The sequence below is a fragment of the Lepidochelys kempii genome, chromosome 12 (genome assembly GCF_965140265.1).
Source record: "Lepidochelys kempii isolate rLepKem1 chromosome 12, rLepKem1.hap2, whole genome shotgun sequence".
NCBI lineage: Eukaryota > Metazoa > Chordata > Testudines > Cheloniidae > Lepidochelys > Lepidochelys kempii.
This window is the reverse complement of record NC_133267.1, coordinates 13,630,854-13,657,027: the sequence shown is the minus strand read 5'-3', so window position 1 is coordinate 13,657,027 and position 26,174 is coordinate 13,630,854. Positions and strand designations below refer to the sequence as shown.

General features: G+C 39.7%; 1 protein-coding gene and 1 long non-coding RNA gene across 5 annotated transcripts in view; one reads left to right on the top strand and one right to left on the bottom strand.

The window, feature by feature from the left end:
- Nucleotides 1–13,937, top strand: part of RBL2 (RB transcriptional corepressor like 2) — a 53,445-nt gene extending 39,508 nt beyond the window's left edge. For all 4 annotated transcript variants that reach the window (XM_073307634.1, XM_073307632.1, XM_073307635.1 and 1 more), the window contains 12 exons: nt 1,373–1,476; nt 1,941–2,078; nt 2,692–2,856; nt 3,498–3,609; nt 5,947–6,228; nt 6,698–6,981; nt 7,487–7,663; nt 7,786–7,857; nt 8,452–8,557; nt 10,210–10,415; nt 10,955–11,119; nt 12,012–13,937. In XM_073307634.1, coding sequence (XP_073163735.1) covers nt 1,373–1,476; nt 1,941–2,078; nt 2,692–2,856; nt 3,498–3,609; nt 5,947–6,228; nt 6,698–6,981; nt 7,487–7,663; nt 7,786–7,857; nt 8,452–8,557; nt 10,210–10,415; nt 10,955–11,119; nt 12,012–12,182 — 1,982 coding nt within the window. In that variant the 3' untranslated portion in view covers nt 12,183–13,937. The remainder of the gene's footprint in view (nt 1–1,372; nt 1,477–1,940; nt 2,079–2,691; nt 2,857–3,497; nt 3,610–5,946; nt 6,229–6,697; nt 6,982–7,486; nt 7,664–7,785; nt 7,858–8,451; nt 8,558–10,209; nt 10,416–10,954; nt 11,120–12,011) is intronic.
- A 3,600-nt stretch (nt 13,938–17,537) lies between these two features.
- Nucleotides 17,538–26,037, bottom strand: LOC140896217 (uncharacterized). Its single transcript, XR_012154464.1, has 2 exons — nt 23,754–26,037; nt 17,538–20,223 (listed from the first exon to the last, which is right to left on the bottom strand). It is a non-coding gene; the product is annotated as an uncharacterized lncRNA (long non-coding RNA).
- Between the last annotated feature and the right edge of the window lie 137 nt (nt 26,038–26,174).

The window sequence follows — 26,174 nt, the reverse complement described above, 5'->3', positions numbered from 1 at the left end:
TGTCATAAGTACTTCAATGGGAGACCTCTGGGAAGGAGGGCAGGGGTAAGGGGACTGGAAATAGGTGGTGAAGGTGCCACTTTTCTCTGTCAGCACTGAAGAAATGGCCAGCATGGCTTTATGGTGCACAGTGCTTTTGGATGCTATAGTCTTCTGAAGTAGAAATGAAACAGATGGCCCAGACCACTTGTGTTCTTTAAAAATCCCATAGCAATTTTAGCCCACCTGTGGAAATTCTCCAGGAAATAGGAAACCATACTTATTAGAAAGAGTTAGGCTTGGTTTTAATTTTTGTTATAATTTTGACTCTCAATGTTTATTCAAGCATTTTTTTTCTATTTGTATCCATTTAAATTTTCATAGCTGTGGAAAATTAGGGTAGGTGGGAGGCAGACAAATTATTTAGTGACAGTAGCTGTTGATTCAAAACATGTAACCATTAAGACAACTTGTCAACATCACATGTCAAAATATAGAAAGAAAGTATGCTTCAATCAAACTCTACAATCTCAAGCAGCATTTTTTTCTTTGCCTATCTGTACATTTGTTGTTGTCAGTGTAAATATTTTTCAATGGCTTGTGCATATGGTGAAATAGACATTTGACATTTACCAATAAAAATCAACTCCTTCCAAACCTAGATATTAAGTTTAGAATTAATACAAGAAGAATCCAAGAGAAGAGAAAAAGCTATTCACTGTATTGAAAATTTTGGCAGATATATTGGAAGCTTATAAGCACAACCAAAAGAGCAAGTTATTTTCAAAATTTATCAGAATGTTGTAAGTCAGATTTCCCTGTGAAAACAGTTCAGCTACTGAAGGACAAACATGGGGGACAATTTCCCTCTATCAATATGGGACATTTTGTATCTACCAGTTATTAAAGCTACTTTCTGTTTATTGTTTGTACTCAATAGAAATTTGAAGGAGTATCTGTACCTTGAGATACTGATGCACCTCTTCTGTACTTATAGTAAAATTCACCAAAAGATTGTGTTAAATAGCAAGATTAAGGGTGATTGGTAGCTCTGGTGTCCTGGTCAAATTCCAGCTTCTGTTGCAGTTAAATTCTGCCTTCCTAAACTTCTCTCTGAGGCTTCAGTAATAAAAGCTATTCTTCACTTTCTTTCCAGTCTTCTTCTACCTCCTTACCATCCCCACCCCATCATAAAGCATTTTGGGATCTCCCAAGCTGAAAAGCTATATAAACGTAATCACAACATTTGTTACTGTAGCTTAATAAAGTTATTTTTATCCTCATTTTTATGAAAAAAGCTAATAGTAAAAAAACTAATGGCAATAGGTGGACCTTAAATCAGATATACAGAGTGTTTTTAATATAATTTTTCATTATCTTTTTCCTCTTGCAGATAATGCTGGCAAGCATTTTCGTCTTGCTGAGGTTCTTTACTACAAGGTATTAGAGTCTGTCATTGAGCAGGAAAGGAGAAGATTAGGAGACACTGACTTATCAGTAAGTAAAATCAGTCAATCAATCAGATAATTCACTTTTAAACTAGTTGCACAGCATGAGAAATGCTGTTAAGCCATTCAAAGTTAGTAGGGAAGATAACTCCATAGTGAAGTTATTCTCTTAGCAATTTCCATATTAGATTGTTTAGTTTGCAAGTGCAAAGATGATATTTCTAACTGGCGTTGCACACTGACTCTGGATTCAGTTCTGGCAGCAGAACTTAGGTGACAATTTTGCTTATGATGCAAAGGCAGAATAGAATGCAATTTACCCATCTGTAGTTAGAGTTGTTAATGCATGTGAGTATGTAAATTCAAACAATGTTATACAATATTTGTTTTAAAAAAATCTAACTTTTTAATACAATAAAGTTCAAACCAAAGACTATTTGTTTGCCTTTTTTCTTCAATGAAGACATGTTTTTCTAAGCTAGGCTGAAGTTTATTTTAATATTTGTATTGCAGGCCATACTGGAGCAGGATGTGCTTCACAGGTCTCTCCTGGCATGTTGCCTTGAGATAATTACTTTTTCATACAAGCCTCCTGGAACTTTTCCATTAATTACGGAAATCTTTGATGTACCTGTTTATCACTTTTATAAGGTAAATGGCTTTGATCATGTGAAGTGATGATTACCAGTCATGCTGGTTACTTCTACAGACTTTTTTCTTGAAGCAAGATACTTTTTCCTCAGTTGGATGTGTAATTGCTTAAATTTCTAAGTTATGAAAACGATCATATGTGGGGTGGGGTTTTTTGTTTTGGTGGAGAAATTTAAACTGGAAAAATCATGTACTGTTAACTGTGTAATGCATTGGTGGTGTCCAAATTGTCTAGTTAAAAAATAATGGCACTGGACCACAACGTTTACATGGATTAATGGGCACTTCCTATTTCACTTCTTGACTTATTGAAAATAAACATTTATCTTCAAATCTTGTAACTTTGGTCTGACAGAGTTATAATTATAGTGATTGACTGATGTAGATTTAATTGTATCTAGCTGTTGGGGAACTAGTATGACAGTTACATACTATTACTGAGTTAGAACAGACCTTTTTCTGTCAGGATTAATGTGATGCTTCACAAATTTAATATAAACCCATTTGAAAGGGAACAACATGAAAGGTATGATGATCTCACTTATTGTATTGGTCACACAATGTCCTGGTTTAACATTGTAATAGGTAGGTTTCATATCTACTCACTTCACAGGTAATAGAGATTTTTATTAGAGCAGAAGATGGCCTTTGTAGAGAGGTGGTAAAACACCTTAATCATATCGAAGAGCAAATCTTGGAGAGCATGGCATGGAAACGCGAATCTCCATTGTGGGACAGAATCCGAGATAATGAGAACAAAGTTCCTACCTGTGAGGAGGTAAGTGTGAGAAGTAACAGCTATTTCATTTTTTTTAATCCTTGTTATAAGTTTCAAGAGGCCTTGTTCAGTTTAGATGGCACTCCTTAGTAGTTCAGCCATTGGGCATTTGGGATATGAAGGCCTCATAGTGAACCTGAGCAAGTCTTTCCCAGCACGTGAATATTGAGGTGAAGTAGCATCATGATTAAAATGATGGAAAACAGAAGTAAGTTGTCCAATCTTCTAAAATAATATATATTTAAAATGAGACAAGGTATTAACAGCAACCTTTAGGCGTGCAACTGTGGCAAGCATAGCAGTGCTTTGCATTCTCTCTACAAAATTGATATATGACTTGTGCCTTTTTCCTCCTTCCCCCCAGTAGATAAAATCCTGGCCCTGTTTACTTTACTGAGAGTTTTATCATTGAATTCAATGAAGTTAGGGTTTCTCTCTCTCACTTGTTTGTTTCATTCCCCTCTCCAGTAACTTGCTCTTTGAAATTGGACGCAGTGATAAAATGTGCTGCTTAAACTGGCCTGATTTTTAGAGTGCATCAGTGTCTAAACAAGGCTAGAAATCAGTTGGATTCTTCAATTAATTCATTTAATAATTAAATAAATATGCTGAAATTAACGGTTACATCAATATTATTTTAGGTAATGCCACCTCACTATTTTGAAAGGTCGAATGGGAACAGTCTGGTAGGCTCTCCTTTGACTCCAAGAAGGATCAGTGAAGTTCGTGCTGAAACTGGAGGGCTTGGAAAAGGTGAATGTTAAAAATAAAATGTGTAGCCTGCACGCAGTTCCTACAAGCTATAGAATATTGCTACATGTTTAAAATAACTAATGTGTGTTCCAAATAGCGTCAAGGAAAGTTGCAACTATGCATTGACTAGAATGAAGCAAATAATATTTTTTTTCAGTTCAGAGGACTGTCGTCATTCCAGTCTGACACAGATATGACCCATTGCAGGTGGGCCCTTACTTGATTTTTTTCCCCCTCAACCAGGATATCAACAAATCCAGACAGATGCTAAAGAGCACCTCCTGGTGGAGGATCTCATTTATTAATAGAAAAGCTAATGCAGAAAATAAAACTTTCACCTGAACATCCCCACCAGGGTGATTAGGTCATTCTTAATGCATGTACCCCACCTGAGTTCAAGGCTTGCCTCTGGCCAGGCTCTTCCCCCCTGGTTTTAGACTTCTTGCCCCTTCTGGAGTAATGTCCTTCTCAGGAGTCAAGGGTGCAGGGTGGTCTGTTGACAGTATCTCTTCTCCAGGGACAGCAGGCGATCCTTGCTAGGCTAGGCTTCTGGCCACTGCCTGGGAGACCAGGCCCGCTTGGATGCCTGCTGACTGCACTCCTGGAAGTTCTCCATTTTGATGGGCTCCCTGCTCAGCTCTCTGGCTCAAGCTTCTCCTGGGAACTCCCCTCCCCAGGAGCATTGTTTCACTTTGGAGTTGCCCAAGTTCAGTTAGAGGGAACCATTTCAGTAGGACCGGGTGCTCAACTAAGCAGCTACCTGGGGCAGTTAGTTACCCCCAAGTGAGGCCTTCATAAGGCAGGGTGGGCCTTAAAAGTCCCCATAAAGAGCAGCTGCCCAGTTTGAGGCCAAATTGAGAAATAATCCAGTTCAATTGTAGTTGAATCAGAAAAAAATATTTTGCATCAAGTGAAACATTTTGGTCAACTCAGAAAAAATAATTAATTTTAGTGGAGCTGGTATACTAACAAAAAAGTGGCCAAATATGAATTCAAAACTTTGTCAAAATGAAGTAATAAAACATTTGACTATTTTTAAATTGCTTTCCCTAGGCCCAGGTTATTCATCCAGTTTGACCTGAATTCATTAATACTTTCAGAACACTGGGAGGGGAACTCATTGTGACCAAAAAAAAAAATTGCCCAGTTCTAATATTGACATTAGAGCAAATGAGATGCAATAAAAACCTATAATATTTCATTTGAAATCTTTGTTCAACCTTATTAGCCTACAAATGAAATCTATGAAATGACAGTGTAGATGTTCTATTATAGAATACAGGAAGAGGTTATGGTTCTCCTAAGTTCTTGCTCAATGATAAAATTGCTCCATTTTGGTAAAATGCTTTCAGAGTTTAGAGTAGCAGCCATATTAGTCTGTATCCGCAAAAAGAAAAGGAGGACGTGTGGCACCTTAGAGACTAACAAATTTATTTGAGCATAAGCTTTCGTGAACTACAGCTCACTTCGTCGGATGCAACGAAAGCTTACGCTCAAATAAATTTGTTAGTCTCTAAGGTGCCACAAGTCCTCCTTTTCTTTTTGAGAATTTAGTGAGTTTTCTATACAAGAGTGACTATCAGTAGCATTAAGGTAGCACCCAATAGTATAACCTGGGGATAAGAGCAAGAAAAACATCAGAGAAAAGTAAACTTAAGGTCTGTTGTAGTGTTCACTAATTGTAATTAGTGCTACAAAGGATAGGATCATACATATAAATCCTTCACTTATTGGGTTTAATCATTAAGGAACAAAAAGCAGCAATCTAAGATTTTCTGCTACACTTTTCCCTGCCCCACAAACTGTTGTAGTATGTTTTTGACTATTCAGGAATAATAATTAAAAAAAAAAAAACACCTCGGCTATTGTTTCATTTACAAAAAACAAGTAATTTCTCTAACATTTATTCATGTATGAGGTTAAGTTAAAAGTTCTTTAATAACAGTTTGGCTAAAACAGTTTGCTTTTTTAGTAATACACTGAAATGGCAGCCTTATTTAGACAGTTGCATGTGACATGGACATCTTATTCATATAGTAATTAAGTTGGCTTTTAAAAGTTGCTTCTGCTAAAGTGTGTTATATTATAGCCAACCTGTTTCTCAGATCACAAGACCACAGCTTCTAAAACTACCGTCCCATCTTACAGGATATTTTAAATACTGTGTGTTATTCACCAGTGTGGCTTCAGAGAGATTTAAAGACGCCCAGCTGGGAACAGTTCTAGAGGACATTGGTTTGATTAGATGAAGTTTTACAGCACTGGGGCAATGATAAAGCTTAAGCATTACTGAAGTGTAAAGCTCACGTTAAATGTTTGTTTGGTTTTTTTTTAAAGTATCTTCAGGTCTTTCGTCTTCTCCAACCACACTGTATGACAGATACAGTTCTCCTACAACCAACCCTACCAGGAGAAGGCTATTTGTGGATAATGATAATCCCCCTGACAGTGGAACTCCTGTAAGAGTTTCACAGCAGCCTGTAGTGAATACTGTGCCAGTGCAGAATGTGACACCTGAAACTGTGTCAGTTACTCCAGGGCCTGGACAGACTTTGGTTACTGTGGCAACTGCCACTGTCACAGCCAACAACGGACAAACTGTTACAATACCAGTACAAGGTAAGGGGGAAGCTCTGGGGGAACGGATTGCATTGATTACCACCAGAAACACTGAATTGCTTATCAGTAGGGAGTGAAAGAGTAGGTAGACATGTGGGAGTGGAAGGAAATGAAAAACAAAGGCCTGGGGGCTATAAAACAGGAAAGTAATAAATGGGAAAAGGCGTGGGTACTATTTAGCTGTTGAACACTGGAGCAAACGTACGTTTGCTTCCCAACTGCCTTGTATAGAAGTCATCTGTTTAACTAGCCTCCTCTTCATTGATTGAAAGTAACTAAGGTTAGCCAGTTATCATTTGGTCCATTTATGATCACGATTCCTCCGTGTTCTTTCTGGAACATTTTCTGTTACCTGCCACTACACACTTATTAAATAACTGTTCATCACTAGAAAGGTTACTGGTGCTCAGGAAGCATGGCTGGGGTTTTGAAGACACCCATTACTGAATTCATTTCCGTTTAATTACAGGCATTGCCAATGAAAATGGAGGAATAACTTTCTTCCCAGTTCAGGTAAATGTAGGTGGCCAGGCTCAAGCTGTCTCTGGCTCCATCCAGCCACTCAGTGCCCAGACCCTGGCTGGTGGTACCCTTAACACTCAGATGAGTGGGGCGGCCCTTCAGTTACCAGGCCAAGTTGCAGTTCAACAGATCTCTCCTCCTGGAGACCAACAAAGACAAAACCAGCAGTTCTCTACTATCAGCAGCAGCAAACCCCGAAAGACTGGCTCTCTGTGTCTCTTCTTTAGAAAGGTACCTTCCACTGTGAAATGTCATGTCACTGCAGTATGGGCTTTACTGGAAACATACAGAACAATGTAAAATTGTTTAATTAGTAACAGGCTGTTTATATATTAAAACCAATTTTTTGAAAACTATTTACTTGCCTACCAGGACTTGGAGTTCAGAGTCATATTTCTCCTGTAGGCGTTAGTATCATAAGTACTTAAAACACAGCGTGTTCCTTCTTTGGTTTAAATCTGTGGTGTTGGTTGTTACAAGGGAAAAACAGTCTTGAACCCAGGTCTTGTCAGGCAAGCAAAAGGAACTAGTTTCCAAATTTGGTTTAAAATGGACATTTTATTGTACATATACATGCTGCCTATTGATCTGAGGTCTTAAACAGCTCATATTTTAAAAAAACATGCTGAGCTTTCCTTTTCATTAATTACTATAGTGGATAAAGTTTTATGTTTAGAAAGCCATGTAAGTTTAAAGAGCTTGATTTTGTCCTAATCAATGCTCTTCCTTCCAAAAGGTTTATCACTTAGCAAGTGTTCGGCTGCGGGATCTCTGTGTCAAACTGGATATTTCTGATGAGTTGAGGAAGAAAATCTGGACATGTTTTGAGTTTTCCTTGGTACAGTGCCCTGAGCTCATGATGGACAGACATTTAGACCAGCTGTTAATGTGTGCCGTTTATGTAATGGCTAAGGTAAGATGAATAAAATACACATCTGCTTTTTATTCATAACAGTAAAACAAAATTTATCTGGATTACTAGTAGTGTAAGGCAGCTGCATTTCCCCACCCAATAAAAAAACTGTCTTTTTTTAGGTTACAAAGGAAGATAAGTCCTTTCAGAACATCATGCGCTGCTATAGGACCCAACCACAAGCAAGGAGTCATGTAAGTACAATTAATATTGAAGTAATGGGGTTTATATTTTTACTGAGCCCCTCAATTACTTATAGTAGCTACCATCTTCAGGTATATTCCATGAAAGGGAATCTAGAGTAACAACCTTCACTAGTGGAATTTAACACTGAAATGGTATAAATTCCTTTGTTCCAACAGGATTCCATTTATTTCCCCAAAATTTAAACTCCATAAATCCTGCTTGGTACAGTGCAGGTTGCCAATACCTTTTAGTAGTTTTTGAAGAGGAGGATGGCTAAATCCAAAATTCTTAACTACATGCTGTTTGACAAAACTTGGTTTAGATTCTAAATGTCTTCATTTAAAACCTAAGGTATAGTGCCCTCATTGGTGATATTCTTGTAAATAAATAGGAAGATGCATTTAAATATGTGGTATCAGGGGTTAAAAAATTAGGCTGCAAAAATATTCTTTTCTAAGGATGTATATTGGGATAGTCAATATTGTTTTAGTTTTTCTTGTAATAAAAACATCTCTTTAACAAGTACTGATCTTTCATACAAACCCTTTGCTGCTTGCATATATGGCTTCCTTCAATTTGTTTATCTCTTTGGCTTTTTGCAGGTATATCGGGCCGTCTTGATAAAGGGCAGAAGACCACGCCATCGTTCTGGCAGCAGTGATAGCAGTATCCAGCAGAATTCCCCAACAGAGAGGAGTAAAGATAGAAGTAAGTGATTCCAAACAATTGTATGTGAACTAGTCCTCCCCCATTAAGAGAGCTGTCATCTTGATGTTAATCCTGGGGAAAGGAAGTGTTTTATCTAGCTTCAAAGAAGATTTGAACAACCACTTCTCATGTATGGATTTCACTACCTCAAAATAGAGTAGTAAAAATCAAATGGTTTAATTCTTGGGCAACCAGCTATTTTAAATTTAGACAGGTATGGTAATATTTCAGTAACAAGACAGCTGCAGAATTTAACTCCAAGTAAATTTGCTTGATACTGGAGCTGCCCTTTACAGTTTTGTCTCTACAGCTGAGTATAACATCAATTAAACCCCCATCATCCATGACTACAACTCAGGAGAATTTCTATCGAACAAGTAGAGGCTTTTTTTGATATTTGCTGTCCCTAACCCAGCCAGTCTCCCTCAGTTTTGGCTTGGGCTTTTATAGCAGTCGACCCCCACTCTTGTCTGAAGCGATGTGTGCTGGCAGACCCATAAGCCACTAGTCTGATGCACCAGTTAGTGCTGTTCTGCAGAAGACTCCCCTGTAAAGTAAACTGTCCCCAGACAAAATGAATGCCAGCAAGTATCAAAAGTGGTTACTCGTGTTCAGGCTGCCTTTATAAGTAGTTGGGGTTAAGTGCAGCAGCCTCCTCTTTCTTTTCTAGGTCTAGAGAAGAACTAGAGTTTAATTGCGAGATTGCCTTAGCAAGAATTGAGGCAGGCCAGCACCATCTCTAAGAGAACTGAAAAAAACATTCACTCAAAGTCCATTTGCCCTTGGGAGGTGTTCTCACTGCACACACGCCCCATGACCCTTCACTTTCTCTTTGAACATAGGAATACCCCATTTACATTAGCATGATAGGAGGAAAAATTCTCCATCCACATGTCAGGGACTTCTCTCTCAGGGCCCCCTGCTTTGGCCTAATCTGAACATCCATTCCCTGAGTGCAGGTACAACTTTTTCTAAAGCACAAAGAAATTGATGCTTACGTGCTCGGACTTAACGCCATCGCACCGCCCCATGAACATCTCTATAGAGGATGTTGGTAGTGATCCCTAGATTTAGGGTGCCTAACGTGTCCATCTTTAAGGCTGCTTGTGACTTTTGAGTAGTTCATGCTTCAAAATTTCATCAACAAGGGAGTGGAAGAGAGCGGAGGTAAGAACAAGCGTGGGTATATGGCCCACCAGCCACCCCAGGACTCAGTGGTCCATTCCTTCTCTTTCTCCCTCCCCTTTTCTGCTGCTTCTAGCTAATGTCTGCCCTGGAGCTTCAGTGATCAAACCTTGTTTATGAAGTAGTTGTGGGAAGGTGGGGCTTGAGACGCTTGCACATTTTTTTTAAACTTTTCTTTTAAAAAAGGTAATTTCCAAGTTAAAAGAACATTTAGGTTGCAGTATCAAGCACTCACCGTTAGAAAATACCAGATTTAATAGTTGCCCACCCAACCTTAATTCTGTCCCTTTGTGTGCAGTATTTTCCCACAGGATGAACATGCAGCCAACCGTAGAGCTTAAACAATTTTAATGTGTGTTTTGTTTTGTTTTTTAATAAGAGCACCAACTGGTGCTGAAGTGACTCTGAAATGCATTTAATAGTAATGGCCAGATAAAAGGGTTGTAATGTTACTCTTCCCTTTCCAGCTAGCAGAGACTCTAGTCCTGTTATGAGATCTAACAGCACCCTGCCAGTACCACAGCCAAATAGTGCACCCCCGACTCCCACACGACTGACAGGCACAAACAGTGATATTGAAGAGGAGGAGCGAGGGGACCTTATTCGGTTCTATAACAACATCTATATTGAACACATGAAAGAATTTGCCCTGAAGTACTCTTCCGCCAATGCTGTAAGTGATCTTAATTACCTTCATTAGTAAATAAAAACTAGAGCAATAAGGTGGGTGAGGTAACATCTTTTATTGGACCAACTGCTGTTGGTGTGGTGTTCTTACACATAGTAAAAGTGCTCTTGCCACCTCACCTGCGTTGCAATCAGCAACCATGAGAGAGGTGTTTTTTTCACTTTAAAAAAAGAAAGGGTAGCAGGAGAGAATAAGCATTTGTACTTACCCTATCTTCCAGGATGGGGGGGCTTTAATTGTTCATAAAAGTATTTTGAGATCCTTGGTGCCATACCAAACTATATTTTTAGTATTCAAGAGGAAGAAAGTGCCCTCCCCCTTCAGTGAAGTATGCATCTCTGAATTCTGATGAAGAAGAGTAGCGTTGTGCTTTATAAAGATTACAGTATCTGTTACCATGTTTCGGGATAGAGTAAATTGGATCATCCATTTGCATTTAAAAAAAAAAGTCAAGGACCTTATGCCTACACTAGTCTCTCTGTTGAAAAAGTGGTAGTGATTGATTTGTTCTTTTACCTTAACAGACTGATGCTCCTCCACTATCTCCTTATCCATTTGTAAGAATTGGCTCTCCCCGCAGAATTCAGCTGTCTCAGAATCACTCAGTCTACATCTCACCACACAAAAATGAGTCTACACTTTCTCCGCGAGAGAAAATATTCTACTACTTCAGCAGCAGCCCCTCTAAGGTAAGAGTAAACGATTAATATTCCAAAAATTGTGGGGGGGAGGAGGGAGAGAGTTGTATTATTTTTAGAGCCCTTAATGTAGCATCCCTTTTTGCAAGTTAAAAAAAAAAAATGTAGAGAGATGTGAGATTTGCGGGTGCATTCACATAGCTAGCTCTCAGGTGCTGTTGTTTTTGCCTATAAATAAATATTGCGCCTGCAAAGTTGCACATGCAGTTATTAGAGTGCTTTAAACTGCCTTTTCTGTTACACTTAAATGACTAAGTCACTTTTGAAAATGGGACTTGGTATATGGCAAGCTAGGGTGTAACTCTACAGCGCACTATCCAAAGAGAAAATAATGACTGAGAATAGGGAGCTGATGCACATGAAATATGATAGTGTATTTTTATTCATAGATTTCACACGGAGTAACTGAAAACCCTAGCAAGACAGTGACCCAGACTAGAGAGAACATTCTCCTTAGACATTTCACTCCAACAAGTTCCATAGTAACAGAAAAGCAATGATAAAGGGGAGAAAATGATGTAGTGTTTGACATGCCAATAATGATACAGGCTAGTTACAGTAGTGGAAGGGGACATAGCAGGAATAGCGGTTACAATGAAGGGAGAAGATAATGCTGGAATAAATAGACCTAAATTAATGCTCATGATAGACTGATACCCTCCAATGGTGTAGATTTGAAACTCACGGCTTCCTTCAAAGTTTATATATGGTCATGCTTTGGTGCACATGAGAGTAACAAACCAATATGGAATCCTTGTCAAGGCTACTCAGTCTGTCAGTGAATGACATTCTCCCCATATGCAAGGTTGGAAAAGAGACGGGTTTTGCTTTAGAATCATCCTGTGAATATATTTAATATATTCTTGCTATGATTATGTTTCAGAGGCTGAGCGAGATTAACAGCATGATTAGAACTGGAGAGACCCCCACAAAGAAAAGAGGCATTCTCTTGGAAGATGGTACTGAATCACCAGCCAAACGGATCTGTCAGGAGAATCACACCGCTCTACTAAGAAGATTACAAGACGTAGCAAATGATAGAGGTTCTCACTGAGTTTAGTCAATTGTTTGTGTTCCAGAGCAGATACTCCTCCTTCATCTGTCCCTGGCCATTCTGTTTTGAGGAGGTGAATGCTGAGCATCTTCCAAGCTGAAAATGGTAGTATTTGACCTTCAAACAGAAATCTCCTTTTAGACTGCATTGAGTCTTTGAACTCTCCCATAAAGGGGAGTGGAGACTGATGCTGCACACTTTGTCCTATTGTGGTCAAGCACATCGCTAAAGTCATACTTCCACCTCTGAGGCTAACCCCAGGCATGACTTGCATGTGTCCTCATAGTAAAGCACAGCATATAAGTTTTTAATTAAATTGCTTTCTAAACTATTTTGATATTTATTGCTGAGACAATGTACTCAATATAGTTTCCTAGCTTGTGATAGGAATTTTGTGTACAGGGTTTAGCCCCCAACTGCATACACTGTTTTACTTGGTGCTTTACTATTCTTTTTGCTGTAACTAGCAAGTCATTATTACTGGTCAGATCCAAGATATTCAAATTACTCATGTGTAAGCTTTGTTTCTGTGGTAGGGATGACCCATGATCTCTAATGCTACAGTGAGGAATGCTGACAGCCCAGTTTGGACTTCAGAGCAGACTGGGAAAAAATTTTTTGAGGTAGGGAAAGAATACCTTATGAAATTACCTAAACAGATTCTCTTCAGGATCAGGTTGTTTTGTTTTAATGTATGGGCACTTTGCTGTGTAGGCAATTCTGTTAATGCATTTTTTAGCTGTGCAATGTTTTAAAGTGAACTCAAGTTCAAGGGGAGGCACTTTTGATAGGGCTGTGAAGCATAAATTTTAAAAAACAAGTTAGTTTTGCTGTATATTTGCAATGGCACTTTTTGAATGTAAATATTTTTCAAATGGCTGAGGCTTAAGATGTGTTTTTCTGTATTAAAGTGATAACTTTCTATTTATATGACATCCCCTAGATACCCTGTCAGTAAATGATGTTAAGCTAAAACTAATTCTTTGTGTGTATGCAAGTACTGCTAGGGGAAGTTTGCTTTTTTTCAAACTCAATATCCAGAATCATTTTTTTGATGGTAGCCGTATCTTCCTTGTGCATTATATTCAATTTGGCTTTTTTTAAAATGTCTTTTGATTAAGTCTAGTCCAATGAAGGTGCCATTTTTTCTCCCGAAAACTGATGCATATAATAAATCTGGAAAATGTACTTAGAAACGTGCTGACATGTTTCTAAGTACATCTATTACTGAGGAAGCATTAAAGCAGCAGTTCTTAAACTATAGGGCGTTCCTCCCTGTGCTTTTTATTTAATGGCCCCAGGTGATGGGGGCCATGTACATGTGTGAGGCAGGGTACAATTAATCCGCCCCCCCCTGCCCAGGCAGTGCTAAGTCAGCTGTGAAAAGTGAGACAAATTTCATTGACACTCTGCTGGCACAGCACAGCCTCAGATCTGGGCTGTAGAATATGTACTTGTGTGGCAGGAGAGTATTGTTGACCACTAATACAGCATATATCACTTTCAAGATTTGTTAAATTCCTTGTTTTCAATAATGATTAGAATGGAAAACTATTAGGATTTAATTCAGTTTTAAATTGAATTAAAATAAAACAAAAGTTAACTAGTAACTTGTTTTTTAACATGCATAACAAAGATTCAACAGTGGTTTTGAGTGTTTCTGTAAAAATATCTATGAACTGTCAGATTCTTATTACAATACTGTACCTTACTTTGTATGAAGTGTATTTTTCAATAAACATCGCAAGTACTGAATGTTAGCTGATGTAATTTCCTGTGGGCAAAGAATCACTGGTTTATGCCTCTGCATGAAGAAAGAGAAACTGTCACCCAAGCCCCAACTGGTGGCTTTTTCTGAGCGGAGACAAGCCATAATGAATATATTATTTTGGCTGGACAGCCATAGAATGCTACAGCTAGTACAGATGAAATCCTGACTGTACCTCTACAATTTACAAGTCTACTTAGCTGTGGCCAGTAAGAAACCTACAGATTCACATTTTAAAGGTGAATCTGTGTAATGCTGTCTCTCTCTGCTACTTAGCAATCTAGTAAAACTAGCAGCTCTGTTCAGAGTCACTACTGTTACTCAGATCCTGCAGTAGTGATAGTGTTTTGATACTATTCAATGGTAGAATGCTGAGTAACGGAAGAGACTGTTCAAATGAGAGCCAGAGTCCTTCCCGCACCCCAGGAGAGGCATCATGCAACAGGGGAAATAAAGCCACTGCAGCTTAAGGACTAGACCTGAAAACTGATGCAATGTATGGTAGGTTGCATACAATCTTACCTTTAATTGCAAGTATCTCTGAAAGTTCACAAAAAGAAAAGGAGTACTTGTGGCACCTTAGAGACTAACATGGCTGCTACTCTGAAAAGTTCAGTAATTTCATACACCAGATGCTTGGGAAATAGAGCAACCACAATACTAGAAGCTATTTTTATTGAAATGCACTATTTAAGGAAATCTGTCAAGACTATATTTATTACCTCCAACAGGTGTTTAAATTGACTTTGGAATGCAGAGCTTTATAACATTTTCTTTAAAAACATCAGTAAGTGTTGCTATGATTTGTGCCTTGTATAGAATATTTGACAGGAACCTTTAATTACAAACTGTAAATCTAGGAGCCATTAGGTCAAAAGGCAAACCAACAGGGCACCTTCCTTGTACAAGACAGAGTAGTATAGACCTGATCTTTATCTTAAGAAAATAAACTTAGGATTTGTTTTAGAAAGAGACCTGCTTGTATAAAGGTGGGAGGATATTCTTTATTGGTTTATAGCTCTGATAAAGCATCCTAAGCCATGAAAGTGGGCCTCTTTGTAAAAGAGAAAAATCTTCAGTTGTAACCCCCCCCCACAAGGAAGTCTAGAAATATCCTTATTTAAACTGATTTTGCTCATAGACACTTCAAACTTTGAGAACATTAAGGGTTAGAAGTAACCCATATCTTTTGTAAAATGTTTTCCAACTCATGTTTCCTCTTCAATGGTTGAAAGCCTGTGTGTCCCTCCAGTGCTTAAGATAAACATATGAAAGGAAGCTTATTTACACATTGTATCTAAATGCAAGCCCTTCCTAGAATAGCTGCACTATACCTTATTTGGTGAAGGGTAAGATGTTTTATGTAAAAATACACTAAGTCATATGATATAACTGATAAGCTGTTAATGGGCAGGATTAGTTATCTATCCGGCAATGCTTCAGCCACTCTTTACCAAACTCAAAAAGACCAGAACAAACTAAGGATTCTTAAGAAATGGCAAGACCATGCCTTATTTGATAAGCATTTATGTTTACATGACTAATAATAATTTAAAAGTAGACACAGGAAGGAGTTAGGATTTCATAGGGGTTGGAAGTTTGAGGAATCCAGAGGGAACTAAAGGGATCTCAGAAAATGAACTGAACAAACAAAAAGTTAAATTATCTTTTAAAAGGCTCTGAGAATTTCCCTACCACAAAGACAAAAGCAATATAATTATGACCTTGCTGCATATTCAGGAGCAGAAGATGCTAGCATGTGAGGTGACAGCAGCTGATGGATTAATTCAAATAGCTGCTAAATCTCTAGAAGAGGTGCGTCTTCCACCTTCAGTGAGACTATGGAAACTATCATAAATTCATCTGAACTAAGACACAGCTTTACACTTAGACTCTCTTGCACACAGTCTTGGTTCAGACAGTTATTTCATCTCAACACCTTTACAAGTGAGCGAACAGCAGCAAGAAGCAGAAACTTTTTAGCCAAGCACTACTGCTGCAACATGACATCACCGAGACCTCGGTACCACTGGTGAGCTGGCGTTCACACAAGCACTGCCAAAGGATTAAAAACATTTCAAGAAAAATATTGAAATGCCATCATTTAAGGTGCCTCTCCCATTAAACACCAGATAGGGTAGTACATCAGCTAACCTGGGTGAACAGAAATTTGGGATATAGTTTAAATGAAAGATTCAGACTATTCATTATGTCTGAACTCTTCCACTTCTTTTAAGTAATCTATTTAGATGAGTCTCTGGTTTCCCAGGCCTTCTTAGTTAAGATCACTAACCTTTGCTCACTTATAAACTTCCTAAGATATCCAAGCAAAACCAAATAGGAGTCACCAACTCAAATTAAATTCCTTTCCCCATCTATATTAGCCAGTTGAGATATCTATGTAGGATACATTGAGACAGGGCCCACAGCTGGTTTGGGGAATATCCTCATTAGGTTTTAGTTCACCTAAAGAAGCGTTTTCCACCACAACATATCCCTCTTAAGATATAATCTTTATTGAAAACTCTCCACAGAGGGACATGCAGAAGAGATTGTAACCATTGTTTTATTGCTTGTGTTTTTAGTCTGTTTCTCTCTTCAATTTAAAAACCTAAGTACAGCCATACTGGGTCAGACCAATGGTCCATCCAGCTCAGTATCCTGTCTTCTGACAGTAGCCAATACCAGGTGCTTCAGAGGGAATGAACAGAACAAGTAATCATCAAGTGATTACCCTGTCGCCCATTCCTAGCTTCTGGCAAACAAAGTCTAGGGATACTTCAGAGAAAGGTTTTGCATCCCTGTCCCAGTCTGGCTAATAGCCACTGATGGAACTATCCTCCATGAACTTATCTAGTTCTTTTTTGAACCCTGTTGGCCTTCACAACATCCTCTGGCAAGGAGTTCCACTCTGTTGCATGAAGAAATACTTCCTTGTTTTAAACCTGCTGCCTAGTAATTTCATTTGGTGACCCCTGGTTCTTGTGTTGAGGAGGAGTAAACAACACTTCCTTATTTACTTTCTCCACACCACTCATAATTTTATAGACCTCTATCACAGAGGTGGGCAAACTACGGCCCATAGGCCAGATCCATCATGGCCAGGGAGGCTAGCCCCCAGCCCCTCCCCCACAGCCTCAGCTCACCATGCTGCCAGTGTTCTGGGTTCCAGGAGCAGGCGGGCAGGGGACAAGGATCGGGGGGGGTTGTATGGGTGGGAGATTCTGAGGAGGCAGGAAGGGGCGGGGGCCAGGCTGTTTGATGAGGCACAGCCTTCCCTACCCCCACCCTCCATACAGTTTTTGAATCTCGATGTGGCCCTCAGGCCAAAAAGTTTGCCCACCCCCTTAATCATCTCTTTTCCAAGACGAGAAGTCCTAATCTTATTAATCTCTCCTCATATGGAAGCTATTCCATACCCCTAATCATTTTTGTTGCCCTTTTCTGAACCTTTTCCAATTCCAATATATCTTTTTTGAGATGGGGCGACCAGATCTACACACAGTATTCAAGAGGTGGGTGTACAATCAATTTATATAGAGGCTTTTGATATTTTCTGTCTTATCTATCCCTTTCCTAATGATTCCCAACATTAACTTTTTTGAGTGGATGTTTTCAGAGAACTGTCCACAATGACTCCAAGATCTCTTTGTTGAGGGGTAACAGCTAATTTACACCCCATCATTTTTATGTATAATTGGGAATATTTTCCCATGTGCATTACACTTATCAACATTGAATTTCATCTAAAATTTTGTTGCTCAGTCACATGAGATCCTTTTGTAGCTCTTCCCAGTCTGCTTTAGACTTAACTATTGAGTAATTTTGTATCTGCTAATTTTGCCACCTCATTGTTTACCCCTGGTCCCAGTACAGGCCCCTGAGGGACAATGCTAGTTTTCAGAATGGAGAGAGGTAAATGACCATTTATTCTACCCTTTGTTTCCTATCTTTTAACCAGTTACCAATCCATGAGAGGACTTTCCCTCTTCTCCCATAACAGCTTACTTTGCTTTAGGCTTTCTGAAAATCTAAGTACACTATATCCACCGTATCAGCCTTGTCCACATGCTTGTTGATTACCTCAAAGAATTCTAGTAGATTGGGGAGGCATGATTTCCCTTTAGGGAAGAGTCAACATGGTTTTTCTAACAAATTATGTTCATAATTCTGTTCTGCACTGTAGTTTCAACCAATTTACACAGTACTGAAGTCAGACTTACCAGCCTGTAATTGCTGGGATCACCCTCTGGAGCCTTTTTTAAAAATTGGCATCACATTAAGTTATCCTCCAGTCATCTAGTACAGAAGCTGATTTAAATGATAGGTTACATAACCAGCTAGTAGTTCTGCAATTTCACATTTGAGTTCCTTCAAAACTCTTGGGTGAATACCATCTGTTCCTGGTGACTTATTACTATTTAATTTATCAATTTGTTCTAAAACCTCCTCTACTGACACCTTAATCTGGAACAGTTTCCCAAACCTGAGCCATTCTTTTTATGTGACAAATCTGGGGATCTCCCTCAGCTGTGAAGACTAATGCAAAGAATTCATTTATTAAGAATATTCATGATTATTCTGCTTGTTTCTAATCCTGGTGTTCCCTAAGGCATACCAAGAACCCCATGTGACTAATGGGCGGGGGGTACCCTAAACTGGTACCATTTCTTATTTATCCCCAATATTACTAAAAATGTATAGTCTGTAGAAAGTTATTTGGCACTCACCACCCCTTCCAACCTCACAGGGGGTTGGGGCTTGAAACTGCTCATGGAGTAACAGGTGTAAGTCCTCTACCTATTGGGCTGGAGAGATTTACCTTGCCTATGTGACTGATAAGCCTTGCAATTGTTTAGAAGCCACAAATTTGGAGTCTGTACGTTCCATTTCCAATTTAATGAAATGGTCCAATCTCCCCAGGAAACCTGTACAACACTGTGTGTTTGTTCAAGAGCGTTTCAGATCCATTTTTACCTCCACACACAATTCTAAGTCGTGAAAAACTCCCTTTCTGACATTGGTGGACTTACAGACTTGAATGAAACTGCAAACACCAGTAAAGAATGAGGCACTGTTCTCAAGACCTGGATAAGCTATACCTTGGGCCAGTAAATTAAGACACTAACACATCACAGCTCCCTTCCCTTCCCCTCCCCTCCCCAAAAAAAACCACAAACACACCAACTCTTTTCTGAGCAGGTCTCAATAAAATTGCATTTGGCCCTGTTCAGTTTAAAGCTTTTAGTACAGGATCACTAGAATCCACACCAATTACTTCATTTCTACTTTAAAGAAGAGGATATAGACTTTGGCCACTAGTCAAAGTTCAGAAGCCCAAAATTGGACAAACCCTAATATGATTGCAATGTAAAGCTTGCAAAGCACCTCTTAATTTGGGAGTTGTCACAAACACCACTGAGAACTGGCAAAAAGAGGTTGTCATAACCTATGTAGGACTGAAAGTGTCGAATGCCAAATAATGTTATTCCAAAATTACTGAAAACGTATACTCTAGAGAAACAAGATATGGTAAGAGCCAAATCTCTTTGCATGCCAATTCAGGGATTGACAGCCACCATTTTAGTCACATGGAGTTCATTACCACACCAATTAAAAGGTATGCAAAATAATCAATTAAGTATAACTATTTTATTTTAAGATTAAAAATACAACATAATAGTCACTTCAGTTACAATCCTTTCTGTATGGCTTGCTGGGGCAGGGGTGGTCTTCTCTTGGTACAAGACGACCAAAATTAGTAGTGAGTACCATCTTAGTGTCTCTCAAATAACAGTCTATAAATGGGGGAAATAATTTAATTTAAGGGCACAGGAGTCCTGTTTGGTTTATTCTGGATAACCTAGACAGTTTATAAATAAAGGTGAGTAATCTTAAATACTTAAATTGATTTCACAGGGTTAAGTTATTAACTTAAACAAGATAGTCAAGTAGCTTTCTTGTAACAGGCAAACTAACTAAAAATTAAAAGAATCTTAAATCAGCATTCAAACCCAAAATTTCTCTGCTTACCCCTGGTTAGCCTCCATCTTCCCACCAAGAATAAATGGGCTAAAGAATTTGGTGATAGATTAATATCGCAAGCTACAATAAACTTTTCTTGTAATGATTTTAATGGAATATTGAAATGTTAATTCTTTGTCAGTGCTTTGGCTAACTTCCATCTTACCAATTCTTGTTGAAGTCTAAGGTCGATGCTTCTTAAAGTTGCTGTGTGGCTATTTTTCCTTAGCTGTCTTGCTTGTAGAACAGCTGAAAAGAGGCGAGAGGCTGTTGTATGCAGTTGAGGGATATCAGACCAGCAGGAGCTGCTGGCTCTCTCAATTCAGAGACCCTATAGCCGTCTCTTTCCTAAAATTTCATGAAAGGAGGCCAGCACAACTCTTCTCAGGGGTGTGGCTAAAGTTAACTGCTCTCATCAGCTCAATGCCTTTGTGGGTTGGACTTAGTAAGATCACTCATGATTATGTCATCTGTTTAATATATATGCAGTATTCTCCTTATTGCTTTTGTTTCTTGTGGTTGAAAATTCTGAGAATACCTTTAGAAATTTTGATATTTTAATTTTAAGATATCATTTTAAGATATTTCTTCAGTTCCATCAGAGTTTAAGAGGAGTTGAAATTCTGCTTCAATTAAGTCCACATCATTCTCAAGTCAGATTCTCAAAACAGAACTTTAAGACAACTCAGAGTCTTTAAACTTGACTAGTCATTAAGGAAGTCACTGTCCTTGTTTCTTGAATCTTTGGAGAGAACTCTGAGTTGGGTGAAGAAATTGCTTAAAGTATCACTAGATTACAAATTTGTTCCCCAATTAATATGAATATTGGCTATTTGTACTAATAACTAGTCTTATCTCAAATTACATTAATATATTTATGCATCTATTCACAATATTATGAAATTATATCAAATGGTTGCATTTAAATAACATGTATATTTGCAAATGTTTTGTAAATTTACATTTTAAGAGGCTTGTCATCTTTAAGCATCTAAAAAGATTATAAGGTTTGCATTACTGAGAGAAGTAGGAGTTTGTTAGGCGTAACCAATGTCTTCCGTAAAACATTTGCCAATCAAGGTTTTCTAGAAGTTTGAAGGCTTACAGAGTGCTTACAAAACAAGTTAGTTACTTTCAGCAAGAATTCTGCAGAGGTTTAACTAGAGGTTTTTCCTTGCGGGGGGGGGGGGGGGGGGAAGGAAGAGGATAAAGGAAAGCTCAATTTTACAACTTTCCATGTATCACCCTCTTCTTGCAGCACTGCATGTTTCTAAAGTCAGGAATTTCTAACACACAAAAATATTGGAAGTTCATATTTTGAGCTAAGATATCTACACCAACTTTAGACAAGAGACATGTCCTGTTCTTTGAGAGGAAATTTGTTGTCTGTTTGCCTTGAGAGCCTGTCATTTATAACTAACAATTAAAAGCTGAATTTTAGGGTCTGTGTAAGACACTTGGGTGTAATAAACATATTTTTACAGCTAAAGAGGTGTTATCTTCCCTGACACTTGGCTTGTCACTAGTTGACAGAAACCTCCCGGAATATCTTTATTAGCTTGATATGTCAATTAATAAAACAAGTCACCAAAATAATAAGTATTGTCATATTCTCCAAGCATCATGGCTCTAAACATAATTGTAGTTATCTTTTAAAATTTAGTAAAGGCATTAGCAAGTTTGTAGTGACCCATTATTACAAAGAATAAGTTATAATTGTATTAACCATTTTTGGTATCAATATTGAGATTTATCCCCTGCATTTACCAGCTGGCTAACAGTGCAGGCTGATATTCCAGGGCAGTGCCAAATGGAATAGAAAAGAAAGACCAAACCATGTTAAGGGACAAAGGGTGACTGTGTAATTCAATATAAAAGAAAATGAGAGCCAGAATTACATCTTTAAATCTTTACAAGTGCAACACTGCACTGTTGAAGCTACACTTAAAGAACATTGCACACAATTCTGGGGATTCCCCTAGCAGCAGGCAATTGATCAGCTGTGTCTTAATGACATAAGAAAAGATGAAAAGCACTAAATTTAGACATACACGCAATAGACCTTCCATTAATCACGCTGGCAAAGTGTTTGAGAGTCAGGATACCAAGGAGTATGGAATGAAACTAAGCAAATGCAAAGTTTTACTCATCAGGAAATATTTCCTTAATGCGTTAGGCAGACTTCTTTCTTTAAGAAAATGGAGGCTGAGCTAGGCATGCCAAAAAAAAAAAAAAAAAAGGATCTGAAGAGCAATGAGCAAAAGACACAAAAACAGCAAACTTTAAAATGAAGCAGGAAACCTGCCATACAATCAGTGGAGCCACTGGATGATCAAGATGCTGAAGGAGCACTCAAGGAAGACAAGGCCATAGCAGAGAAGCTAAATTAATGTTTTGCATTAATCTTCACTGCAGAAGATATGGGGGAGATTTCCACACCTGAGCAATTCTTTCTTGGAGGAACTGTCTCTTCCTCCTCCCCCCCCCCCCCCCCCCCACGTACCCTCATAGCACTCCCCCCCCCAAGATTTAGTCAAGGATATGTAGTAAAAGTCATGGACAAGTCACAGGCCGTGAATTTTTGTTTACTGCCAGTGACTTTTACTAAAAATACCCATGACTAAAAATACCCATGACTAAAAGGTAGCCTTATTAATAACCCTCTGTTTCCTAGGGTAGTCAAGGACACAACCCCTGCTCTGGGTATCCCTAAACCTCCAACTGCCAGAAGCTGGGAGTGGACAAGGCTGGATCACTTGATAATTGCCCTGTTCTCTTCATTCCCTCTGAAGCATCAGAAGACAGGATACTGGGGTAGACAGACCATTGATCTGACCCAGTTGGGCCATTCTCATGCTCTAGGAACCATATTTTTGTGGCTAAGGCAACAGACTAGAAATCACAATGGTCCTCCCCCCACAACTTCCCTAGTTCTGGAAGAGGTAGAGTGAACAGAAGAGATACTACACTTAGAGGTTTTAAGCTTAAAGACAGGTAGTTACTCATGCACACCACACACATATTGGGAATGTTTCCAGAAATATTTTCAATGCACATTAAGTGTTTAACACAAAGATCGTTGCTACTCTGATTGTTTACAACACTGCTCAATAGCTTATCCCAAACTAGTAAATGTAAGGCTCAGCATACTCATTTCATCCACTATTAGAACTGGGCTGAGACATTAGTTTTGCTGTTCATTATGATCCTAGGCTAGGTATAAGTATAGGCTTATCTCCTTCCTAAAGTCATATCTACCTGGTGCAACATGTGGTAATCTGATATATTAAACAGAGAAAGAAAGGAGAAACACATGAGGAGTTGGACAGGAATGACAGAGTTTCATAGTTTAAAACTGAGCTAGAAAGGATAGCTTTTTCATTTGTTCAAACTAAAATTTATCCCTTGTAAGTCTCTAGTCCAAAGACCTTGCACTTTCTACATAGACTAAGCCTCTTTTGAGCAAGAAAAGCTGGTTAGGATAGTAGTTTCATCCCTGATACATATTTTATTCTACAGACATTAATCCAGTCATGGCATCTACACAGCCTATCTTTCCATTTAAAATTTTAAAACAAGTTGAAGTAGAAGATAGATGTGAAGGAAAGCTCTTACTTTGTGCTACCTAGGAACTTTTTCCTTCCTCCCTCCCCCTGATCTTTAGCCAGGGAGAACACTCAAAATTGAAATAGAGCAAAATATGGAGTTACAATTCTGTTCTAACCAAAAACACTAGCCCTTCCCTCTTTAACAAACTGATTATCAGTAAAATTACTTACCCCCTTTCCTGGAGGGATCGAAGTAGCTGTATCTTGTCTTTTCCAAAGAAGACACAAAGGCAGGTACTCCTTAAGCCTATGTTGATAGTGTACAAAACACGTAACCTCTTCATGAGGGCTGTGGGCAAAAACTTAGCCACCTTCTGCTGTGTTCTGAGGACTGGAAAAAGCCCAGCTGACACAGATTTCCCATTTAGAAAAGCAATCACCAGGGCTGAGCCTGCTGCCTTTGATGGAGAACACCTGCCTGCGAGCCCTTGCAGCACAGACAGGAGTAGGCTCTGTAACTCATAGAAACTCATTTCACTCCCCAACTCTCTAAGCTATCAAGGGGGTTCTTTGCACTTCTCTCCCAATCCCTGCTACATAGAGAAGGATGCAAATCCATGTTTTAGGGAATCCTGGACAGTAAGTAGGGATTTTGGGGGGGTGAGTGGGAACTAGAAATCCATTCTTACCCTAATTTATAGTATAAGGCAATGGTTTAATGTTTTATATTAAGTCAGTATGAGAGCAGGGAATTGGAGACTATTCTAGTTTCACTGTCAGTGTGTAACCTAGCCATTAAATACTCCCTTTTCCCCCCAACTCCTACAGCTGGAAGCCAAACACAGTCAGCTTGAGCTACAGTTACACATTAGCTTCCCAGGCAAGAGTTGTGGCATGGAGCTGCTGCGCTAGAATGACTTGACTGAATTTGTGCATGTCAGGAAGTCCCCCCCCCCCCACCTCATAGCCCAGGAAGGAAGGGGAAGACGTCTCTGCTGCACTTTTCAGAACAGCACTGGACATGGAAACAGTGGAGACAGGAACATGTTCAAAGGGGGGTCAGGGAGGAGGAATTTCTGCATGTCTCTTTCTCCACATAGCCATTCGGGGAAGAGATTCCAAAAATGTCAAGTGACTTAAATCCCATTTTCAAAAAAGTGGCTGAGTCACTTGGCTTACGTGAAAGTTTTTTACTCATAGCCTTTATCCAGTACTCTTCTGCATCCTTATTTATGCTGTACCCTCTTCACCTCTAAGCAGAAGCACAGTATAAATGTGGCAGAAAGGGTTAAGGATTGTTATTGAGTCCAAGAGATTAGAGCAGGGGTGGGCAAAGTTTCCATCTGGGTCTGGAAATTGTATGGCAGGCCATGAATGTTCAGGAAATTGGGGGTTGGGGTGTGGGAGGGCTCCCGCTGGGGATACAGGCTCTGGGGTGAGGTTAGGGGTGCAGGAGGGTCTCTGGGCTGGGACTGAGGGGTTTTGAGGATCAGGGCTGGGGCAGGGGTGCAGGATGGAGTCAGGGAGGGACAGGCTCTGAGCAGTGCTTACCTCAAGCAGCTCCCAGAAACAGTGGCACGTCCCCCCTCTCGCTCCTACACAGAGGTTTAGCCAGGCAGCTCTGCACGCAGCCCTGTCTGCAGGTGCCAACCCTGCAGCTCCTATTGGCTACAATTCCTGACAAATGGGAGCTGTGGGGTCGGTGCTTGGGCAGCATGCGGAGCCCTCTGGCTGCCCCTACTTGTAGGAGAAGGAGGAGGGACATTCCACTGCTTCTGGGAGCCGTGAAGAGTGGGGCAAGACCCCTACCCCACTCCGCAGCTGGAGAACTAGAGCAGGGAAAGCCCCAGACACCACTTCCCAGTGGGAGCTCGAGGGCCTGATTAAAAGGTCTGGAGGAACAGATGTAGTGCCCGGGCCATAATTTGCCCACCCCTGGATTAGAGGCAAAAGCATTTTTATTGTTTCAGTTTATTAATGTAGCTGAGACACATGGGGGGAGAGAGATGTAGTAAAAAAGGCAAGCCTTGTCCATAGTTAGGGCCCTACCAAATTCATGGCCATGATAAACATTTCACAGATTGTGAAATCTGGTCTTGTGTGTGCTTTTACCCTATATTATACAGATTTCACAGGGGGAGACAAGTGTTTCTCAAATTAGGGGTCCTGACCCAAGAGGCACATGTGGATGGGGAGGGTCATAAGGTTATTTTAGGGGGTGGGTCACGGTATTGCCACCCTTACTTCTGCACTGCTGCCTTCAGAGTTGAGTGCCGGAGAGCAGCGGCTGCCGGCCGAGGACTCAACTCTGAAGGCGGCATCCTCCCAGCAGCAGCACCGAAGTAAGGGTGGTAATACCATACTACGCCATACCACCCTTAATTCTATGCTGTTTCCCATCAGAGCTGGGCAGGTAAAGAATGGTGGTTGCTGATTGACAGCCCCTTTCTACAGGGAGTAGCACCGAAGTAAGGGTGGCAATACCATGCCATGCCATCCTTGCTTCTGCTGGCAGCAGTTCTGTCTTCAGAGCTGAACTCCTGGCCAGCAGCCGCTACCCCCCAGTTGCCCAGCTCTGAAGGCAATGCCACCAGCAGCAGCAGCACAAAAATAAGGGTAGTAGTACTGCAAGCCCACCCAGTAACCTTATGA